Source organism: Gloeophyllum trabeum (genome assembly GCF_000344685.1).
Source record: "Gloeophyllum trabeum ATCC 11539 unplaced genomic scaffold GLOTRscaffold_00013, whole genome shotgun sequence".
Lineage (NCBI taxonomy): Eukaryota > Fungi > Basidiomycota > Agaricomycetes > Gloeophyllales > Gloeophyllaceae > Gloeophyllum > Gloeophyllum trabeum.
Genome location: NW_006920422.1, coordinates 1,109,940 through 1,132,260, shown reverse-complemented (window position 1 = coordinate 1,132,260; position 22,321 = coordinate 1,109,940). Strand labels below are relative to the sequence as shown.

Genomic DNA, 22,321 nt, shown 5'->3' with positions numbered 1-22,321 from the left:
GTGAACACCATGACTACCCCATGGGGCCCAAATTTGCACTATCCCCCAGAGCACATATACTCTGAGAAGGTCGTCGAGGCGATAACGTCTCGCTACGAAGATAACGTCTGCGGAGTTGTCGGTGCGTTCATCAGATTTCCCATCCGTTTTCGATTTTAATCCGTACCATACCCCCAGGGGCATCTATTTGGGACACCCTCCTGTTCTCCTACACGACCAAGGTCGTCATGCTCGGCAACGTCTCCGAAAGCCTGGACATTGGCGACCTGCCCATCGTCCCCGCCGACATGCGCGCCGTGAACCTCTTCGCACGCATGCGCGCCACCCTCCGCGCGGTGAAGCTGCGCATCGGCAAGTGGACGCCTAAGCCGGGCTCGGGGTGGGAGCTGGGCTACCGCCTGCTCCGCGTTAACGCGGGGCCTCTGGCGCTGCAGATCTCCCTGGCGGCGATATCCGCGTGTCTGTTCTACGCGCCGGCGTATTTCCTCAGGAAGCTCGTGAATTACCTAGAGGTGGACCCGGAACGCCAGCAAAGGGGATGGGGTTTCGCGTATTGCGCTGGGCTGTTCTTTGTGAACGCCATCACTTATCTAAGTACGTTTTCTGGAATCAGGGGGCGCGTTGTCGTATACTAAGATTTTCGCGCAGTTACGGGGCAATTGTGGTCTATATCAACTACCACGCTGCAAGTGCGCATCCGCGTCCAGCTGAACTCCATCCTGTTCGCGAAGACGCTCGTGCGGAAGGACGTCGTCTCCTCTTCGGGCTCCGTGCCCGGCGAAGAGGACGATAACAAGAAGAAGGCCGATCCACCTCAGGATGGCGAGCAGGCGGATAATAAGAAAGACGAAGACGAGGCTGAATTTTCGAGCAAGGCGCAGGTTATGACTCTCATGACAACCGACGTCGATCGCGTGAGCGAGTTTGCGTGGCATCTGTTCACTCTCATAGGTAACGCGTGATTCCCACGTTCAAGGGAGACAGCGCTGACTGACTTTGTGACTAGATTCGCCCATCGAGATTGTCATTGGAACAATGTTCCTATATAGTCTTCTCGGTATCGACGATCTCTCAGAAAGCTCTCCTCATTAGCTAACTGGTACCCTTCCTAGGCGTGTCCTGTTTCATCGGTCTCGCTGTGACCTGCTTGTTCCTCCCCATGAACCATTTCGCGGGGAAGGTAGTTGTGCACGCTCAAGATAACCTCATGAAGACTCGGGATGAGCGTGTAGCGCTGATGAACGAGGTATGTGAATTATTGCTTGTGGTCTGTTATACCTTGATATAACCTCTATCCACAGATTTTGGGTGCCATCCGCATGTTAAAGGTATTTAGACTTTCCCCATGATTACTGACAAACAACTGTCAATTTTGCAGTTCATGGCTTGGGAGCGAAGCTTCGAAGAACGGGTGATGAAAATTCGAGCAAAGGAACTGAAATATCAGAAATTGAACTACACCATAGAGGTAAGGCAACATCATCCTGATCTCACCTCAGGGTACTTATCCACTATTACTAGACGCTCTTCAACGCTATCTGGTAAAAAGTAAAGTTACTATCCATGACCTGGGGTCCCTGATAGCACTGGATTAGGAATGGATCACCTATATTGGTAACGCTAGTGTCGTTCTGGCACTTCGCTGTTATACGGCAGCAGACTCTGACGCCTTCCATTGCGTTCACGTCGGTGCGTACACTCTTAGTCAGCGATAGAGCCTTTCTCACCGAGCCATAGATCACTAGTAAGGTTCCAACCATGGAGATTGAACCCTGTGACCAAACTGTTATACAGTCTTTTCGGAGATGAAGTTCGCGCTGAACGCCTTGCCTGAGACATTAATCAACATGCTTCAGGTAATCCTGGCCACCGTAGCATTCATCTTCCAGATACTGACGCGTTATACCCGCTTACACAGAGTGCCGTGTCCCTGCGCCGCATCGAAAAGTATCTCAATGGGGCCGAGGTGACGCCCGTCCCTCCTCTCGAAAGCGAGAACTACGCCATTGCATTGCAGTCGGCTACGGTTACTTGGCCTCAGGACCGCTCCCGTTCGTCAAGTCGTCCGGTGTCTGTGGCGTCTACCCCGAAGCATAAGTTTGTCCTCACGGATCTGAGCATGAACTTCCCAGTTGGCGAGCTGTCCCTCATTTGTGGCAAGTTGGGATCGGGAAAGACACTACTACTGCTTGGTCAGTGACGTCCGCATAGTTTATTGCCGATTCCTGATTCGCCTGGGCTCAGCATTGCTCGGCGAGGCGGATATCCTGGCCGGTCAGCTGAAGAGTCCTCGATCGCGACCTGATGCTATCGCATCCTTCACGGGGTTCGTGCCGAAGGAGGACGAGTGGGCAATTCCAGGCGTCTGTGCGTATGTCCCACAGTCTGCATGGCTCAGGAACGCATCCATCAAGGAGAACATCCTTTTCAATCTTCCTTACGTGGAGCAACGCTACAAGAAGACTCTGGAAGTCTGCGCGCTGGTAAGCGATCTGAAGATCCTCGAAGACGGTGACGAGGCCGAAATTGGAGAGCGCGGCGTAAACTTGTCTGGCGGTCAGAAAGCGAGAGTATCGCTCGCACGCGCTGTCTATTCGCGTGCTTCCATCCTCCTCTTGGATGACGTACTCTCGGCCGTCGATGCGCATACGGCCCACCACCTCTATCATGAATGTCTCACCGGTGAGCTGATGCGAGGTAGGACTGTGATCCTGGTGTCGCACCATGTGCAGTTGTGCGCCCCCCGTGCGAGCTTTATCGTCGCATTGGATAACGGGCGGGTCCAGTACCAAGGGGGTTACGAGGACTTCGGGACTTCAGGAGTGCTAAGCACTCTTGTACAGTCCAATACTGCAGATCCCTCGGACGATAAAGAAGAAGCAGCGGTTGCTACCGTCGAAGAAGAGATAGAAGAGGTAGAGATACAAGCTCAGTCTGGATCCCAAACAGAATTCAACTCTGAAACGAGTTCCACGGCTGCTACAAATGCCGATTCAGAGGTGAAAGCCGAGAAGAAGAAGTCTCCGCGTAAACTCGTAGAGGAAGAAAAGAGGGCCGTAGGTAAGGGGATGACGAACACGTATCCTCGGCGCATCGTAATTCAACAACGTTCCAGGTCGGATTGGCAAAGACATATGGGCCACGTACGTGAAGGCATGCGGTGATCATTGGTACTGGATCCTGTTCGCTCTGTCTCTCCTTCTGGCCACTCTCAGTCCGGTCTTCGAGAATGGCTGGCTAAAGTACGCATTGTATACTCTCACTTTGTTCTTGCGTGCTCACCTACGCTCCCAGGGTCTGGTCTGGTACAGCTTACAGCGGAGACGCCCGTAGTCCGGTCTTCTACATCAGCGTATACGCTGCAGTGAGTGTCGACTATTCGTCCTTCCTTCACAAATACTAAATTAAGCAATAGATAACAGCGGCTGGTAAGCACATCATATCGTTGACAGTTTTTACCCTGACGCCTCTATCGCAGGACTCGTGTTGACAACTGTCAGATGGTTTGTATTGTGTACGTAGCCCCGCTCTCTCTTTCTCTTCAACAGCCAGCCGACGTTCGAACGTACGTTTGTCTAGATCATGGCTCTATCCATGCATCTACCGTACTATATAAGAGTAAGGGCGAAACGGGTAGGCACTCTTGACCGCAGTCTGATTTTTTCCTTAGGACTGCTGGAGGCTGTTCTCTTCGCTCATATCCGGTTCCACGACACTGTGTCCCGCGGTCGCTTACTCAATAGATTTGGGAAAGATTTCGAAGGCACAGTTACATATGGGTGGAATTTTGCAACCAAATTGACGTTGACTTTCTGCAGGTATTGACAGCAGCCTGTCAGACAACTTTGGGCGTAGCATAATGTATGGCTTGAATGTCCTGACTACACTGATCACCATCAGTGTGGTAGGCGGCTTGCCCTTCCTCATCAGCGCCATTATTTTGGGATTCATATATTTCAATGGTGTGTCTGATCGTGACGTTAACCTGCTTTCGGCACTGATCCACTTTCCAGTTGCCAAGGTGGGCATTGTGACGGGCAGAGCCTGTATTACTATGTCAACTGATTTGTTGTGAAAGGTCTATGGCCAAACATCTCGAGACATGCGTCGATTGGGTGGGTCCATCTCTTCTCGCCCCTCGCGGATTCCAACAGACTGGTTGTGCAGATTCCGTGACGCGGTCTCCGCTTTACTCCATCTACGGTGAGACAATATCGGGCGTGACCATTATCCGAGCTTTCGGAGCCTCTTCCAAGTTCCTCCGAGACATGCTGCGTTGCGTTGACACAGTAAGCTCTTGTAGTGTGTACCGGGCCTTCGCTATAACTAATATTTTAAAATGAGAATACGAATCCATACTACTGGATGTGGGGAGGTAGAGTCACTGCCATCGGTTGATCTCAACGAATAGCTGATATCCAGCGTGTTAGTGAATCGTTGGTTGTCTGCTCGATACAATCTGCTCTCCAGCGCCGTAGTCGGCATCACGGGCTTAGTTGCGATCTTCACTCCTCGCATTGACGCATCTTTGGCGGGCTTCGCCTTAGCGTTCGCATCAACAGTTACAAACGACGTACGTTCACATATCAGATAGATTAACCAGTGACTTACAAAAAGGACATCTAGCTCCTATTCTTGGTAAATTCCTCACTGATTCATGTCTTCTATAAGACCCTCTGACCTTCCGGGCTTAGGTAAGGCGGTTCGTCGGGTTGGAACAATCCATGGTAAGTTGTTAGACTTCCTTTTCGCAAATCTTTCATGTCTGGACCGTCATCGTCATCGCAGGTTGCACTAGAAAGGGTCAAAGAGTACTCTGAATTACCACGTGAGCCGCCGGAATACCTTGAGCCTTGGCCCCCACCATCTTGGCCGTCTGCTGGTGAAATCAAGGCTGAAAACTTGGTAATCCGTTATGCTGTGAGCCCCCACACATTGCTTGAATGGCGCAGCCATTGCTAATCGTCTTGCAGCCCGAATTACCAAATGTCTTGCACAATCTAAACTTCGAGATAAGACCCGGGGAAAAGGTGACTAAGGAAACTAATATACACTGGGCAGGACTCATTATGTCCGCATCAGGTCGGAATCCTGGGCCGGACTGGCTCGGGTAAGAGTACCCTGGCATTATCATTCTTCCGTTTCGTGGAAGCCACAGAGGGGCGAATCCTCATCGACGACCTTGATATTTCTCAGATTGGATTAAGCGACCTACGCAGTAGATTAACGATCATTCCTCGTGAGTGCAAGAGGATTTCATTGCGCGGCGTTTCTCAACTTTTCCCAGAGGATCCTACGATCTTGAGTGGAACGGTCAGATCAACGCTTGACGTATTCGGGGAGTATGACGATGCACAAATTGTAGGTCGGCATCTGCTTGTCCTTCGGTGGTATTTAAGTCGTTCCAGTACGAGGCGTTGCGTCGCGTGCATCTCATTCCATCCGACGATAGCCCAGAAGCTGTCGAGACCGAGAACGCGAACGTTTTCCGTGACCTGGATTCTTCAGTCTCTGAGGGTGGAGAGAACTTCTCTACCGGGTATGTACTAATCTTCATCTTATCCCCTTACCATATCAAACTGCTGCGATTCTAGCGAAAAACAGCTTTTATGCATGGCGCGGGCGATCCTCAAGCGGACCAAAGTACTTGTTATGGATGAGGTATGATTGTATCTCCGGGTACATGCCAGGTGAGAGTGCTAACTGGTTCATTATAGGCCACCGCTAGGTTAGTGATGTCTGTGGATACCCTTCGAGTTATCTCATTATTGCTGGCAGTGTCGACTATGCCACGGATGAGCTCATCAGCAAGACAATACGGCAGTAAGACCAATATCCACAACCTCCTTCTAACATGCTCATGTGTCATCCAGCGAATTTGCCGATAGCACTATCCTTACGATTGCACACAGGCTTCGGACTGTCATTGATTACGACAGAGTAAGTGGAGTGCAAGACTTACCGCATTCACCGCTGAGATGAAATCACGCAGGTAATGTTGCTGGAAGAGGGTCACATTATGGAATTCGACACTCCGTCCACCCTGCTATCTAACCCATCCTCCAAATTCTATGGCCTTTGCAAGGCAACCGGAAGGAACGAGTTTGCAATGCTCAAAAAGCTTGCTGGCGTGTAACCCGTACTCTTGCCCGGAAAATGTATCACAGATTACCGAATAGACGAGAGTTTACAGGGCATCGCACTAGGACCTTGCATATCGAGCATCTTCCACTTGCAATTAAATAATAAATACCTAATATTAGACCTCCAGATCCCGGGATACACAGAATAAATGCCTAGAACTACGATACTGACGGCGACAGGGAGAGTAAGGAATGGTGCAGATAGCCAGAAATGGTGTTGTTATTCAAGGATTCCACATCCTGCTCTTGACGAAGTCGCGGAGCTGGGCATCGTCCATTCTGCGAAGATCACGATTTTGATCGACACCCTGGAAGTCCACATATACTCAGTCACAACTATAACAGAAACGAAGGCTAAAACATACCGCTTTCTGAGCTGCCCGGATAACCGCGCAGGCAATCTGGTTACTGATTTCCCTGATACGCTCAACGCGGGGGTAGATCATGTCCAATTCGCGTTCCTCAGGCGTAAGAGAATCTGCGAGTCCCAGAGATGAAGCTTCGACCATAGTATCCGTAACCTTGGATGCTTTTGAGAGAATGGCGCCTAAGCCCAAACCTATGATCGAGCCTAGTCAGCACCGGGAGGACCATAGAAACGAGCAGAAGAACAAGATCCGCGGGCCACGTTTCGATATCAAAGGTACTCACCAGGAAAGATGTACATGTTATTGCCCTGCCCTGGGTACAGCTTCCGACCCTCATACTCCTGAATAGGGAAGGGCGACCCAGAAGCAAAGATGACTTTCCCTTGCGTCCACGTTACCGCTTCGTGGAATTCACACTCTGACAGACGCACGGGATTGGACAGGGGGAAAATAATCGGTCGGGGATTTAGCCTCGCCATAGCTTCCACCACTTCCTGATTGAAGGCTCCCTGTGATCACGATCATAATCTCAGCACAAGTGCCACTGTCGAGGATACTGTGTTAAACCAGCAAACCTTGATCGTGGAAAGTCCGAGTAGCGCCGTCGGCTTCACGTGCTCGATGATTTCGACGAGATTGGTCAGGGGAGGTCCGGCATAATCCCGGCGAGAGAAATCTGTGATCAGGGGGAGTACGACATCGAATTGAATACGCAAGAAGGAGGATAAAGATCACGGGTGGCAACGCACATTTCTTGTGCTCAGCCATCGGTCCGCGCGTGTCGAAGATCAGGCCCTGGGAGTCGACGAGGGAGATCCGGCTCCGCGCCTCTTCCTCGGACAGGCCCTGCAGCTTGAAGAAGCTCATGAGTTGCATGGCGACACCTACGCCCGCAGAGCCGGCGCCCAAGAACAGGATACGATGGGACGATAACGGCTGCCCAGACGCGGCAGATGAGAGCTTCGCGGCATTGAGAAAGCCTGACAGGACGACTGCACCCGTGCCTTGAATGTCGTCGTTGAAGACGGGGTATCTGTGGCGGAAGCGCTCCAAATATGAGAAGGCGTGGTCGGTGGAGAAATCCTAGAAGACCATAAGGGATTCAAGTCAGTCCGACGATTCCAGAGAGTAAGGGACGGGGGCTGACCTCGAATTGAATGAGGAGTTTGGGGAAGATTCGGTGCATCTCATGCATGAATTCATCCATGAACTCGTTCATCTCCTCATCGGAGACACGTTTCTGACGCAGACCCAGATAGAGAGGGTCATCCAGGAATGCCTGATTGTTTGTGCCCAGATCCAGCACGATGGGAAGGGTGGAGGATGGTCGAATACTACGACATGCCGATTAGTGAAAGCTGCACATATTTGTGCCGGAAGTCTTACCCGGCGCCAGCGACATATAAAGAGAGTTTTCCGATAGCAATTGGCATGCCATTGATACCAAGGTCACCAAGACCCAAGATGCGAGAGCCTGAAGTAGACGACTGTGAAGCGACCGTATCAAGCAACACAATTCGCACTGACCGTCCGTAACCACAGATATACGAGCATCGTCAATAAGTGGCCAGTTGCGGATAATTTGTCCAAGGTGACCCTTGTCTTTGTAGGATAGATACTGGTGACGGACATTAGTCCAAGAACACTACATCTGGTGCGAATGAAGTCCACACACCAGACCCTCTGGCTTCCGGTATATGTGGGAATACTGAATACAGGCATCTCCAACGGTAGGTGTATAGATTAGGGGTGTTATTTCCTTGAAAGCGGCCGATCGCGAATCAAAATTCAGAAGCTCTCAAGGGTGACGTCAATCACGTACAGACAAGTTGTTCAACCAAATCCTGTAGAACATATGGTGGTCGTGATTCTTCAGCTGGTTAAGGTAGATGTACTTTTCAAGAGCCTTGTCCTTCGAACGAAGCTGGGCCAGAGATCTCTTGTAGTGTGTTTCATCATCAAGGACGGGAGGAGCAAGACCCTTTGGTGGCTTAGAAGGGGCTACAGTGCCAAGCGAGCGATGGAAGTGCATAACGCCGAGAGAAAAGGAAGTGCTCACGCTGCAACATCGCCTTTAGCTTCTGGACACCATTGGACCAGTAGGGCGTTAGAACGATAGTCATCTCGGTTCAGCTGTTTCTTCGACGGTGTCCAGCAGCTCTTGCGATGTTCTTGGGGCTCTACCAGCGATCCCGGGTATGCTCTAAATAGGCCTCTAAGCGGTAAGGTAAGCGGGTGGGTTCAGGTAAGGGTATGGTGAGTCAACGTGAGACGTTGCTAAAAGTAATGTAGAATCGGGCACCCTCGGAAATTGACTTCTACCTATCCGATATATATAGAGGCTATGTCCTGCGGTCTCTAGCCCGTTACAGGTCCTGATGGAAAGGCTCTGCAGTCTCCGGTTGTGTCAATGCGCCATTGGATGGCCGACGACTGTCGGACCTGCGGTTGCATGGAGACCCGTCGAAAATCCGTGGTGGATCAACGCGCAGGCACTAAAGTCGGAGTTCGCCTTGCTGTTGTCAGCACCACTACCAAGTTCGTAAGGCCGTAGGCCGTAGGAACGGAACGGGATTGCAACGGTTAGTCGGACGCCCGTCGTGATCACTGAATGTTTCCCTCCATACCATTCGACCATGATTGTCGTACATAGCTACAGGCCTGGGATTGGCGATCCGAAAGCGTGGCAGCGTGACCGCGGCACGCGCGGCGGGTGTGGATTATCGTGGCTGCAACGCGTTTATACAGTATATCACTCTCAAGGTGAGTAGCGTATTTGCCTCTTATACAAGGCGTTCGTATCCGACCGCAGACATTCACGAGGCAACCACGCTCGTAGTGGACTCTCAACGCGGGTTCAAGCGGGAACTGGGAACTCTAACTCTGCTCGCGTCTTCGAACGGCCTGCCTGGATCAGTGCTAAGGAGGATGCCCATTCGTCTCAGTTCAATCCTGACGGAGATTGGGGAACTGACTGCGACCACCGGCAAGACCCACCAGACCAGTCCACGCTGAGAATGGGGTGTGGTTGGATGCACGACCGACTTGTTGGGGTACAATAGTACTCGTAGTGACCTCAACTGGCGTCGCTATCCAAGAGACACAGTGGGTCGACGAAAAATTTGGCCATCTTCCCTATCTGGAATTCTTTGGCTTTCGCGTCCATAGATGAGTACGTTCCGATCCCGAATGGTCCATCCGCTGCTTGTAGTGGCATTCTAAGGGGAACCTCCGATGTCCCTGGCGGCTCACAACATCATATTACTGGATAACCTCGGCGACCAAGCGCCATCCCTTGCGACCTGTGAAGGCGTCTAGAGTGGCAGCTTGTTCGCCCGTGTTCGCGAGGTGGGCGCGACCCTGCGGCCGTCCAGATCGACGCGAGGCCTGCGTCTAATCTGTGAACATGGTCGGAGATGTTAGCCTAGACTGAATGGGCTGTGTGTGCGGAGAGTAAGGCCAGTGTGAAGAGAACTCATCTATCCCTCCCGGTTGTAAGTTCTAATGTCTTGAGCTCTGTAAACTCAGATGCTTACGCGTCGCAACCGTATTACACGAGTCCCCCTAATGAGTGGTCAGATAACATTGGCTTCTCCTCATTTTCGTCGAGGCTGCTCCGGCTTCCAGACGTCGGGCCCATTACAGCGAGTCTATTCTTCCTCTCCCGTCTGCTGTATCTCCTTGGCCGCCGATCCATTTCCCTGTCACCTGCATCTCACTCGGGATTCCTTGCTTCTCCCATTCAATATATGGAGTACGCCCTTCTCCACGATGTCACGACCCTTCATGACGTCGTCTACAACATTCGAGGAATGTCCATGAAATGTCCGCGTGGAAAAATCACATGTGAGCACTTCCCCTGACCTGAAAGTTAAAGCATCGTCTATATGCAGGCGGGAACCGTCCTGTATATAGCGCCAGTTCGCACCTCCATGGCTGCGCTAGGAACACCACCGGCCTGCTTCCCTTCGGATGATTATGACGTGAGTTCTGGTTGATAGGTCGATCTAGTCATCGATGTCGCCTTGATAGCTGCAGCGATGAAGATTACAGCTATGATAAGTCTGCTTGCGCCCACAGCTCTGGTGCACAATTCTCTTCTTGCCTTTCCCCACTGATACCCCATGGGACGAGTTAAACGCCGTCCGCTTCGGTTAGCGCGATGATTTCTCATCACGCACTCGTAGCTAGAGTCTCTAACAGGTCAGCCCGTCTATCAGGTTGGTAGAGTAATTTCCTCATCTGTATCCTCCGACCACCGGTCGTACCTGCCACTTCGCCATATTGCGTTCTGAGCGAGCACTACAAATTATCCCTTCGGTCCGTTCTGCACGCCTCGGTAGGAAGCCCACCTGACCTGTGAGGTCAACGCCTCTCAGGTACGGTGGGAGATTCTTCCGCGTCTGAACGCAGCGACCACTCCCAACCCACATTCGACCCCAATGCCCAATCGCGTCGAGCGCGCATCCGGGCCGGTGCCTCCCCCTCCCTTCGTTTGTGGCGCGAATGGCGTCGCAATCTGAGATAAATAGAGGAGTGCGGGGATGCGCTTGCATAATGCGGGTTTGCAGTGGAAGATCGATCTCAGGGCCGTACATACGCCGGGTAATTACAAGACGGCACCGAGGGCCGATGTTGCTACTCCGGTATGTTTTATGAGTGGTTTCTTCAAATTTCGGACGCGCCAGTCCGACTGTCTTTCAGATTCCACGGTTCGAGGGAGAGATGAGACCCATTTCGTACGACTAATAACTGGAAAGCTGTTATGTTCCGGAGGGAAGAGTGCAAAGTGATGGTACACGGTACGATATATACCTGACGGCCTAGGCCCTCTCTCTTGCCCCGGAACGTGCAGTGAGGGTGTGACCGCCGGCAGATCTTCCGAAACGGCCTTTCATCTACGCCAAAAGCACCAAATATGCCGGGCGCGTGGAATCTGAGATGCACATAGATACCGCGAGAGATTGCGTTGACGCATGCTTGGATGGAATTGGCCGCTACACTATACATAACCGCCCCTACATACACCTGACACGGGCCGTCCACCCTTTCCTTTTCCGCGCGAGGTATACGTGGCCCGTCAGAACACCCGCGATAGGCGCTGAGACTGACTGCTGCCGTACCGATTCTGCTTTAGCGGCCCATCCATCCCTGTCAGACGATAAGATATTCGGTCAGAATACAACGTCCATCATGCAGCATATCAGATATAGAACACAGCATGCCGGAGGGGGGTGCAGGCCCCGAAATGAAATCACGAACAATAGCTCAAAAGAAAAGAAGCACTTCGCGCCGAAAATTGAAGGTAGAATGGAGAGCGAGACAAAAGCGCGGGCGGGATGACACTCACCCCGTCGACGAGCATGAGCTCCCCGCACACGTACTGGCTGGCCGCGCTCGCGAGGAAGACGGTAGGACCCGCGAAATCCTTGGGGTCGCCCCAGCGTCCGGCCGGGATGCGTTCCGAGATCTGTCGCATGCGGACCGCGTCGTGACGGAGACCTTCGTTCCTGGATGAATTGAGAAGGAGCCGTGCGTTAGAGTGTACACAGGAAGACGAGGGGGTGTTGTGGAAGAAGATAAGAGAAGGGCGGGCGATAAGGCGACGGGCCGTGCTCCCCGAGTGATAGTTTAATGTTATGAATTTGTAGTGGCGCACGGAAGGGAGTTGGAGGAACATATGTTTGGCGACGACGAGAGGTGGCGCAAATCAAGATGCGGGAAGTACGTACATGTCAGTCGCGATGTACCCAGGACAGATCGCGTTGACTTGCACGTTATGCTGGCTCCACTCGTTTGACAGTGCTTTGGTGAGCTGGCCCAGGGCGCCCTTGGCAGCTGCGTACGCGGGCACGTTCAAACCGCCTTGGAATGTCATGAGGGATGCTATATTGATTATCTTGCCACGGCGTTTCGATACCATGTGCCGGCCAGCAGCTTGTGAAAGCAGCCACACGGATTTCAGGTTGACATTGATAACCTAAAATATTCAATTTCGGGGCCGGTGCGCAGACCGTATGAGAAGGGTCAGCGAGCGAGCGAGGTAACTTTAAACATGTCTTAAAGTGGGATAGAGGAAAATACGAGGAGATCAGCGGTGATAGGCGTCTCACGTACATCGTCCCAGTCCTTCTCTGGAAAATCAACACTCGGTGATCGCCGTTGTATTCCAGCGCAGTTGACGAGGATGTGGATTTCGCCACCCATGGCCTCCAACGCCTGAGGCACGATAGTCTTTACCGATTCCATGTCAGCCAGGTCGGCGTATACAGTCTTCACTGTAACGCCCAGAGCCGATATGGTGTTGGCCGTCTCCATGTTTGGAGATTGGCCTTCTTGTGGGGGGCGCTGCACGAGGCATACTGAAGCCCCCGCCTCCGCCAACGCTATGGCACAAGCGGCACCAATGCCTGCGAGGATTCGGTGGCGGATCCGAGGGTGGTGCAATTGAAAGGCCAACCACGTTCCGAAGGTCGTGAAAGGACAATTTGTGTGTCATCGGCATTTGAACAGTTATTAAGAGATGAAGGCCTAGAATCGATTTGCGGGTAATTTACGTACCCCTCGTTGCGCCTGTTATGAGAGCATTCTGGCCTGTAAGAGAGAAGAGTTTGAGCGAGGGCAGCGACGGAGTGGGATCCATTGGAACAGACTGACGAGAGGAGTATTCGTGTGTCTATGCATTATATGTGGGACCTACCGGGACGAGATTGACGGTGCCGGGTGAACTGAATCCATCCGGGCCTGGAAGCCAGGATCTGGCGAATGGACGTAAAGCGAGAGGAGTTCGGGAGTCGTGCCGCGCATCCGGAAGATGTTTGCAAAGGTCAGTCGACCTTGGCCGACCGCTCCTTTCGATGATGGCAGCCCGAGCGGCACGTTTTGGCGGTCAGAACACAAAAGCGCTGCCGCCCGATATGGAAGTAGCTGCCTAATCGGGGAAAAATACGATCACGGCTGTAGCCGTCAGGCGAGTCGATCGACAAGGTTCTGCAGCCGGAGGCTCGGACCGGCGCGAGCTCCCCTGTCCCCCCGAACTTCGTCGAGAACACATCCTCACGAGACTCCAACTGGCGTCCCTTTAAAAGCCTCCACGACATGCCGCCTCGAGTCCACCAACCACCCGCTCCTCCTCGCCATGTCTCCCGTCGCCTTTCCCACACAAAACGCTGTTGTCCTATACGGACCCAAAGACCTTCGCCTCGAGGAGCGTCCGCAATGGCCCCCACGACAAGGGGAAGCTCAGGTAGCCGTTGTGGCGACTGGACTGTGCGGCAGTGACTGTGCGTCTTTGTTTTTTATTTTTCATTCAAGCTCTGCTGATGCTTGTCTTAGTACACTACTACTTGCACGGACGTAACGGCGACTTTGCCGTTCAAGCACCCATGGTCCTCGGTCACGAAGCAGCCGGCGTCATAACAGCTGTTGGACCAGGTGTACGACACCTCGTCCCAGGGCAGCGAGTAGCTATCGAGGCCGGCATCATGTGCAACCGCTGCAAGTACTGCACCGAGGGGCGGTACAATCTCTGCAAGGGCCTCCGCTTCTGCAGCAGCGCAAAAACCTTTCCCCATCTGGACGGTACGCTTCAGAACTGCATGAACCACCCGGCGCACGTCCTTCATCCGTGAGTTCAATTGCTTGATACCGTCAGACCGCCCTTAACGCTTTCCCCGAAGACTGCCCGACAATGTTTCCTTCGAGCAGGGCGCGCTTGCCGAGCCGCTCTCTGTCATTCTCCACGCCTCGCGACGGTCCGAGCTCAAGGCTGGGCAAACCATCCTCGTCTATGGGGCTGGCACTATCGGCCTCCTCGCGTGCGCCGTAGCCAAGTCAATGGGGGCTTCGCGTATTTGCGTGGTCGACATTAACAAAGACCGGTTGGATTTTGCCGTAGCCAATGGCTTCGCCCAGTCGACGCACCAGCTCCCCATGGGTGCCAGGGCAAAGAGCACAGAGGAGCAGCTCGCCAAGTCCCGCGAGACTGCCCAGACGACGCTGTCGAATCTCAACATGCAAGACGGCTTCGACATCGTCTTCGAGTGCACAGGCGTTGAGCCGTGCATCCAGATGTCCATCCATGTATGTCGCGCCTCTCTCTCTCGAAGTCTGGTCTGTATCTTACCGTGACCCTCAGAGCGCCATCACTGGCGGTAAAGTCATGCTGATCGGTATGGGCTCGCGCAACCCCACGGTCCCCCTCTCCGCCGCCGCGACGCGCGAAGTCGACATCCTCGGCTCCTTCCGCTACGCCCACACGTACCCGCAGGCGATCGCCATGCTCGCCTCGGGCAAGCTCAAAAACATCGAGAAGCTCATCACGCACCGCTTCTCGCTGGAGGACTCAGCCAAGGCATTCGACCTCGTCGCGCGCGGCTCGGACGCCGCGGGCAACATGGTCCTGAAGGTCATGGTCGGCGGCAACAAGCATTGATAGCTGCCCGCATAATTTATTCTCCTTTCTCTTGGTGGCTAGTGTACTATACTAGAAAAGGACTCGTGCTGCTACGAGATGTACTTACTACGTGCTCATCGCCGCTCGGCGTTTTCTCCCCTTCGGCTCACACCCTCCCAGGTCATTTGTACTTCTACGCAATCGCTCGCTATTCCCCCTTTCTATCTCTACGACGTCCGCGGTTCGCGCCATTCGCTCGCGCTGTTATTCCTATCTCCGGATCCCTTTGTACTATACCCTGACATGACGAACGAGTCCTTCCCGCGCTTGCTTCATTCCGTTCTCTATCGCGTTGGGGTATGCAGAGCTGGCTATGGAATGAAGATTTCAAATATGTACCCCCTACATATCAAACATACCCTTATCCTCATTTGGCCGTTCGACACTACGGCGGTCCGCGCCGAATCTCCGGTACCTTGAGGAGGTCGAGGTTGGCTGAAACTACCAGCGGTAAGACGTCGGCAGGACCGACACGATTTTCCAGCGGAAGACCGGGAGATTCTTTAGCAAAGGGCATTAGCTTGGGTGCTGTAGCAGCTGACATGCCGGAGGGGTCTACGACAAGGCAGTTATCGAGCTCACTGATGGCTTTCTCACATTCACCTTAACTGCACGGTCTGCATCCAGGCAGGACAAGGACTCGGTGTAGCCTGGGCACGTGCTGACGGTAGCCCTCGAATGATGTGCGCTGGACTCGGTGCGCAAAAGGCAATACGCAACCAGAATCCGGCACTTGTCTTCCGCGGATCTGCGGCCTGCCACAATCAAAGAATGTGAGGGCGTCCAGATGGACGCCGGCCCGCCGCAGCGGTCAAAGATCGACGAAAGAAGGGTGCACAGGAGTTCATTGCTGGCCACGCGCACGAAAATGGCGGACAGAAAGTGCCATGATATGCACCCGTATACGTACGTAGATTCTTCGGCTCAGGCAACGTGTTACCCGGTCTCAACAGAAGGAACGTGATGACGCAGACGGACACTCGTCTCTGCGGGCTCGTGAAGTAAGCCGTATCACACAGTGAACATCGAGTGATCTGCGCCATCCAAATTGACCCGACTCTAGACTTTCATGACAGCACTTCGGCGACCACGGCCTCCCAAATCGCGACGGGATTGTTGACTCTGTCATAGGCGATATGTTAGCATATACGTGCTACCTTCTTGTTGCATCATACGACACTCACGTAGCGTTCGTCAAGAGAAGATTATAGTCAGCGGGATGGTATTGCCATTCTAGTGATCTCAAATGAGCGGGACAGAAGACGCTAGGAAACGACCATGAGGAGTACCTTCGGGTTGCTCAGTATCCCAAATACCATACCCCAGCCGCCACGTAATTCCCTGGACACTATTCGTCAAGCTACATGCAAAGATAACGGCATAAGTATTGGCACTGCAAGTGAGACGTTCGATGGCGAATGCCCGGGATGACAGCGGTGAACTCGTGGGATGGTCTAGTCCTGAGCCAACATGCATACCGGTCCGATGATACGGGCGTGAATGGAACACGTACAAGTCCGGAGGAGCCAATGAATGGTTCTTCAAGCCGGCCGTCTGAAGTACCATGAGCATTCATTCACGAAGCAGAAACAGAGATCCAGCCGCTGACCTTGATTTCCGTATCGATGTGGAAGAATCCGGTGCTCTGCCCACCGACAGTTCCACAGTATTGCTGCGGAACCGTCTTCTTTCCACCAACTACAACAGTCTTTGCACCATCTTCTTTCGCCATCGTGATCTTTATACTGATTCTCAGCCCAACCGGGTCTGTGAAATTCATGAAAACTACGCACGCTGAACAGGGAGCAAGAGCTCCCGCATCTGTAGTGGTTTCCCCCGTTAACTACGGCGTTTACAGCAACCATGAACTGGTGTGTACCTGCCGTTGCTGACTATCGCCACTTTCCTCGGATCGAACAGAGGGTCCGCTGGAGGCCTCATGTCGAACGGCTGACATTCTTGGCCTAGCCTAAGATGCACGACCATTTTCAATGACAAACGACTGGTATAGCTCCGGTTATCTACTTACCGCTGGCTGAAAGCGTCCTCCCGCCCGTTAATGACAGTCTTCACGGGAGATGCCATCCAATCATATCCTTCCGGCATGGGAGTATGATTAGCAAACGTCCATTGAGTAGGGTCATAGCTTGACGTGTAGTTGGAGTCAGCTCCGGAGATAACTTGCTTAACGATAAGCCGTGCGAGAGGTCCTGCTCGAGTTGTCGTATCTAATCCCGCTTGAGGGACAGTACTGGCCCTTGGACCAGATATCTAGGCCTAGACTAAGTCGTCAGAGACTATAAGCCGTTATTAGTGGCCTACAATGCGGTGCAACCACTGCGTAGCCAAGTCAGGGCAGCATTCAAAGCTAAATCAGAAGGTTGCGTACATGGGCAATGCAGATGTAACCTGGGCATGAGGCGGTAACTTAGGTACGTTGCACGGTAAATTGAGGTACATCTACTCACCTCCACCGTTGTTAGTCTAGGTAAAATCCTTGATTATGAGAGGATATTAAGCAGCACTTTCACGACTTACCACATCAACCACGAGTTGAGTTGCGCCCGAATTCTTCAGGGAAGTCAAGCCTACTAGCAATGACTTCTGTAGCTCAGCAAAAGACTCGGAAGAAAAACTGCCTAATGCCAAAACGCCTGTAATATCGTCGTCAAGCATATAGAACTGTGCTACACCCTGGCTGCCGTTCAAAGGTTTCTTGCTGGGCTGAAGCATAGCGGGTAGATCCATGTCACCAGTCGGCCGGGCGTCCATGTAGACATTCATCCTATGTTGCCATGCTTCCCGGAACGAAATTCGGGGCTGCTGCTCAAGCTTGGAGACGGAAGCATATATGTCGGCTAGCTCAGTTTCGGACGAGGAGCGTAAGTCTACGCCATTGGTGCCAATTGTAGCCCGACAGTTATTGTCCCAGAACGAGGCCGAGTCAGCGAAGTCGACAGAGAGGTCGCCAAATCGGGAGCGGTATGGGAGCTTTGGGAGCAGAGGCCAGATCATCTCGGGATGAGCTGGCGCTGCGAGGAAGAGAGCCCACGTACGGTGATAGTGCGTACTTCGCTGCTATTCACCGGAATGATGGTCAGGTTGCGAGAGTCGTATAGAGGAAGCGTCTGCTGCGCGAAATTCCCCATAACATAATACCACCCATTGCTAGTTAATGAGTAGCTGGAAAAGAAGCTGAAACATCAGAGAGACGATTCTTCATCAGCATGGATTAAACATTAAGGATGCGTGAATATAGGAGGTACCTATTTTGCCGTGTGCCGTAGGCAGTATATCCACCAGTGATAGCAGCGTTAGCCTCGACAGCAACCCATGGGTCTTCACCGTCGATGAGAAGAACCTTTGCTCCAGATAGCTAGTACCATGCCTTCAAAATTTGAGCGACAATCTCAAGATAGCAACGCCTACTTGATCTAAGGAAAGGTTTTCAGGAAGGGCATCTTCCCAGTATCCAATCTGGTCCTGGAATTCTGCAGATATGACAGAGAAGGCCTCCGGCGCTATGTGCACATTCTGAACTCCGTTGCTATCGGCTAATAGGACGAGAGGCGTCGGAAGGTATGACACAAAGAGGGCTGTCGTGACAGACCAGTCATGATCAGATTTTATGACAAGACCGCGGGATCTGAGAATTTCCATTACCGTCATAGCAATAGTTGATATACACGCAATGCCCGTCATTGAGTCGCTTTAACGTACGAGACAGGTCGATATGCAAGTCGAAGTCGGACGTGTATGGTTGTTTGCTTATTCTTGCAAGGTCACCAACGACATCCTCATGAACCTCCGAAGAGAAAGGTTCCGGTGCTCTGATCTGATAGTTCGTCGAAGTGTGAAATGCAAGCGTCTTATTGATGACTTCGATTATCTATCGCGATTGTTAGTCCACAGGACGTATGCTAGGCACTTTCAATTGCCTGGAGCGATGGATGTAATCTGGTAGCCAATGAACTCACGTTCGCCTTCAGCTTTGGGTCGACTGGAAACGATTGGAAGCAGCTCCTGACCGCTGATGGATACGCCCATCTCTTTCCTCCGATACTAGAGCATGGATCTTCACTGACGAATACCTGCTGTACGCCCCGCGATGAAGCAGTAGAAAGCTCTGCTCCCGCTAGCAGCAATCCGAGCACAAACGAGCCCTTAAGCTTTCTCCACCTCATTGCTGCTACGTGAGGACACTATAGTCAAACGACAGGCGTGACGGGAGTTGGTTGCCTGTCGATCGCCGGCGTAACAGTCTGGAAGCGTAATTATAAGGAACAACATCACCCGATTCGACGGTCAGCGGGATACCACTCGGGTACATCTTTAGAGGCCGAAACAGTGAGGTTATTGCTACCACATATTGTATCTCAAAATGTGACTGGGCAAGACAGGATTTGCCACGTTATGCTCACCTGGCATATATGTTACTACTACCGAAGGCAGTAAAGACTCTAATGAGTGATGTCCATGGAACGGTGATTTTGTGAGAGCACAGAGTCCCTGTCTATATTTGGTACAATGTAATATCCTGATAATTATCACAATTACCCTGGCAGTGCATTGGAAAGGTGGCTGTCGTGCATCAACGCACGATATTCCACAAGACTGGCATACGAGCTAGGGGGACCAATGATATGCGACGAGGGTCAGACGCATGGAGACTTTGCAAAGACAACATCTGAGCCGGAGAATGCTAGACGTCTTCAAGCGGAGCGGGCACTAGCACAGAAGTTCGTTAACCTACGCCACCATAATATGTAGCAGTGACGGTCCCAAATTATGCATCCAGACGCAAGACGTGAGTCCGCTGGCGAGCACTCTCTAGACACTAATGACATCGTGAGATTTCCGCTGTCCTCAGAGAAAGTTGAGGGTAAGAGACACCAGCACAAAGTTGTAGTAGTTATAACAGCGCTAGTGTCTGTATCCTCAATCGAGTGCGTGGTAGGTGCAACAGTTCTCCAGATGCCAGAGTACACGAGATCCATGGCCAAGTTGAACTATGGATAACCAGCTTTCAGCCTGCGGACTAGATTAGTTGAGGTTGATGAACAAGATAATGGTCGAAATTACTTTAGAGCCCGTCAGCAGCCGCTCTGAAGGTCGACGACTGAGTGAGCGCAGCGGCTTGCATGATAGTGGCGGTTGCGAGGGATACTAGGAATTTGTGTGTGTCTCGGCAGGAAAGTCCAATGAGAGTACAACCGACGCCATAGCTGGACTTGAGATCACCACTCCTGTACTTCGCACGTACCACAGTACTAGTAACTGTTGCCGACGCATCGGTGGAGCTGGCACCGCAGAGGACAAGAATGTGGGTAATCTTGAGTCTTTCTAGCATGTAGCCTCTAGACCGCCTGTGATGAACTGCTGGCCTTCGAAATCGACAAGCAGCTGGAAGTCGGTCAGTCGAGAATATCCTGGATTCCCTGGTCCGGGCCTCCCGATCGCCAGAAAGACGGCTCGGACAACCCAAGAAGCGCAAGACACAGCTCTTGTTGCGACTCCCTCCCCTCCTAACCGATTCCACAGTTCCCCTCGTGGCACAAAAGGATCCACCGCACTCCTTTCCGTCCCACGTGTAACAGGTCCACAGTACTCGTCTGAAGACAGGCGAAGAACATTATAGTCATGGCATAAAATGGCGTTGAGTATTACGGGCAGGCTCCGCCTGTATAAGATGAGGAGGCACCATCCAACTCCATCTACAGTCATGTCATCCCCCATCTTCCGCGAGTGATAAACTTACAGAGCTTCGAGAACAAGAATAGCCTCGCACCAGTCGTGTCAGTCAAGATGCCTGCCAACAAGTGCAAGGTGCACTTACGCAGTGGGGAGTTCCGGGTCAGTAAGTCAACTTTTTCCGTCAATGACATCACCGCTTCCGGTATACGTAGGGACCTACCCTCGCGCATATAACAGTGCTACCACAGTGACTATCATATCGTTGATAGTCCTGTGATTGCGGTCTTAACCCCAGAGTTTGATTCCTACGTCAGGCACTGTAGACCAAGTCCGCGCACAAGCAAGCGTAAGTACGTCCAGGGTCCAGATCCCGAAGAATTTCACTAGAATGAAGCTTCATCAGGCCAGGTAAGTGTAGTAGGGCCCAAGAAATAAAGCGAGATATCGACCGAAATAGTGCAAGACGACTCACGAGATGTATGGAACTGGCCAAAATCCGCAGTCTCGACGGTCGCATACAGGAAATGAGGCGCATTAGGACGTCAGGTAACCCAGTCCCTCACCACAGCACAGGCATCGATCTGACTGACAGGACCGGAAGCTACGCCCCATTATTCCTCTAAAGCAAGTAAGTCCCGGAGGCCTCCCGCATGTGAGTAGAGTATATAGGAAGGTACATAGAATATACGTCGACTGATCGTCAGGCTTGCAGTTGATTCCGAACGTTCAACGGATGGTGTAACATAGAGGGAAGTTCGCGAACAACGTGGCTTCGCAGTTGTAGTCTCCATAGTGGCAGTGCCAGACGAGCTCTAGCGAAGCCGAGAGAGGCCGGCAGTAGCGTCCAGCCGAGCGGCAGTGCTCGAGCAGTTTTCTCGTCGTTCGACTTCCTGACCTCGACGACGACGTTCACCGACGACGAAGCGTTCCTACAGTAGACGCAGGCATATTACCTCGATTTAATCTCTACGCAGTGCTCGAGCAGTTTTCTCGTCGTTCGACTTCCTGACCTCGACGACGACGTTCACCGACGACGAAGCGTTCCTACAGTAGACGCAGGCATATTACCTCGATTTAATCTCTACGCTATTCTACAGCCTTATTCTACACTAAAACCCCTTCTATTCCACATCACCAACTTATCCATTCATTTCCCCGTTCATCATGCATTCTCACCTCGGCCTCACTTTCGGCAACCGCAACACGCCTGTCCCCTACCCGCCGGTCCAAACACAGCAAACCGGACCTAACTTTGTAAACCCAAGTAGCTCAGTGCCGTTGGATCAAACGCTTGCCCAACTTCAAGCCAAGATCCGGGCGTTGGAAGCTCAAGTGGGTGCACAGTCCACTGCCCCGCCGGCCCCCCCGCCCGAAAACACCATCAACCCGATGATTGCCAACCCGGCATCCATCCAGCAGGCGCGCATGCTCGCCCTGTCTGCTCGGGACGATGGCAAGAAGCCGGTGGTGCTGCCACCCATCACCCCGGGCCACAAGAGGAGTGCCCTGTCGCTACGTGAGTATCTCCCTCCCCATTCTGTCTGGTCACGAGACCCCCCCCCCGCGCGAACTCGCCGCTACTGGCACCGGGTACATGTCCCAGCGGCACAACACGAACTTCGCCGTGGTCTTCACGCCTCGCGAACTCGCCGTGCTACTGG

The 22,321-nt window shown here is 52.5% G+C and overlaps 6 protein-coding genes across 6 annotated transcripts; 3 read left to right on the top strand and 3 right to left on the bottom strand.

Moving 5' to 3' along the window:
- On the top strand, positions 1-6,136 carry GLOTRDRAFT_26339 (uncharacterized protein; the record flags this gene model as incomplete). Its single annotated transcript, XM_007870964.2, has 34 exons — positions 1-121; positions 178-594; positions 649-951; positions 1,007-1,057; positions 1,113-1,246; positions 1,302-1,328; positions 1,379-1,468; positions 1,522-1,541; positions 1,596-1,693; positions 1,795-1,856; positions 1,919-2,192; positions 2,245-3,060; positions 3,116-3,242; positions 3,295-3,368; positions 3,479-3,514; positions 3,580-3,618; positions 3,671-3,779; positions 3,832-3,979; positions 4,079-4,115; positions 4,168-4,289; positions 4,345-4,375; positions 4,431-4,573; positions 4,627-4,638; positions 4,695-4,727; positions 4,789-4,920; positions 4,974-5,030; positions 5,083-5,239; positions 5,288-5,361; positions 5,409-5,539; positions 5,595-5,661; positions 5,718-5,728; positions 5,779-5,823; positions 5,874-5,940; positions 5,993-6,136. Coding segments are annotated over 34 exons (4,209 nt in total), but the record flags the coding sequence as incomplete, so codon positions are not given.
- Positions 6,137-6,367: 231 nt separating this feature from the next.
- GLOTRDRAFT_107823 (uncharacterized protein) lies at positions 6,368-8,634 on the bottom strand (the record flags this gene model as incomplete). The annotated part of the gene is made up of 11 exons (XM_007871303.1): positions 6,368-6,451; positions 6,509-6,702; positions 6,795-7,020; positions 7,087-7,187; positions 7,261-7,594; positions 7,659-7,845; positions 7,898-7,985; positions 8,039-8,129; positions 8,187-8,270; positions 8,334-8,512; positions 8,571-8,634. 11 exons carry the CDS (start codon positions 8,632-8,634, stop codon positions 6,368-6,370), a joined length of 1,632 nt encoding a protein of 543 aa, XP_007869494.1.
- A 2,806-nt stretch (positions 8,635-11,440) lies between these two features.
- On the bottom strand, positions 11,441-13,155 carry GLOTRDRAFT_80606 (NAD P-binding protein; the record flags this gene model as incomplete). The annotated part of the gene is made up of 5 exons (XM_007871302.1): positions 11,441-11,662; positions 11,862-12,021; positions 12,244-12,491; positions 12,629-12,921; positions 13,073-13,155. Coding segments are annotated over 5 exons (802 nt in total), but the record flags the coding sequence as incomplete, so codon positions are not given.
- Positions 13,156-13,625: 470 nt separating this feature from the next.
- GLOTRDRAFT_122914 (GroES-like protein) lies at positions 13,626-15,321 on the top strand. The gene is made up of 4 exons (XM_007871301.1): positions 13,626-13,794; positions 13,847-14,138; positions 14,191-14,593; positions 14,649-15,321. Exons 1-4 carry the CDS (start codon positions 13,650-13,652, stop codon positions 14,943-14,945), a joined length of 1,137 nt encoding a protein of 378 aa, XP_007869492.1. The 5' UTR covers positions 13,626-13,649; the 3' UTR covers positions 14,946-15,321.
- A 712-nt stretch (positions 15,322-16,033) lies between these two features.
- On the bottom strand, positions 16,034-19,225 carry GLOTRDRAFT_140687 (uncharacterized protein; the record flags this gene model as incomplete). Its single annotated transcript, XM_007871300.1, has 17 exons — positions 18,944-19,225; positions 18,630-18,855; positions 18,396-18,562; positions 18,233-18,342; positions 18,023-18,161; positions 17,505-17,957; positions 17,435-17,450; positions 17,356-17,375; positions 17,289-17,303; positions 16,996-17,237; positions 16,846-16,935; positions 16,760-16,787; positions 16,576-16,704; positions 16,480-16,520; positions 16,256-16,326; positions 16,151-16,199; positions 16,034-16,088 (listed from the first exon to the last, which is right to left on the bottom strand). Exons 1-17 carry the CDS (start codon positions 19,148-19,150, stop codon positions 16,034-16,036), a joined length of 2,058 nt encoding a protein of 685 aa, XP_007869491.1. The 5' UTR covers positions 19,151-19,225.
- A 2,599-nt stretch (positions 19,226-21,824) lies between these two features.
- GLOTRDRAFT_132448 (uncharacterized protein) lies at positions 21,825-22,176 on the top strand (the record flags this gene model as incomplete). The annotated part of the gene is made up of 1 exon (XM_007871299.1): positions 21,825-22,176. A coding segment is annotated over one exon (352 nt), but the record flags the coding sequence as incomplete, so codon positions are not given.
- Positions 22,177-22,321: the final 145 nt, after the last annotated feature.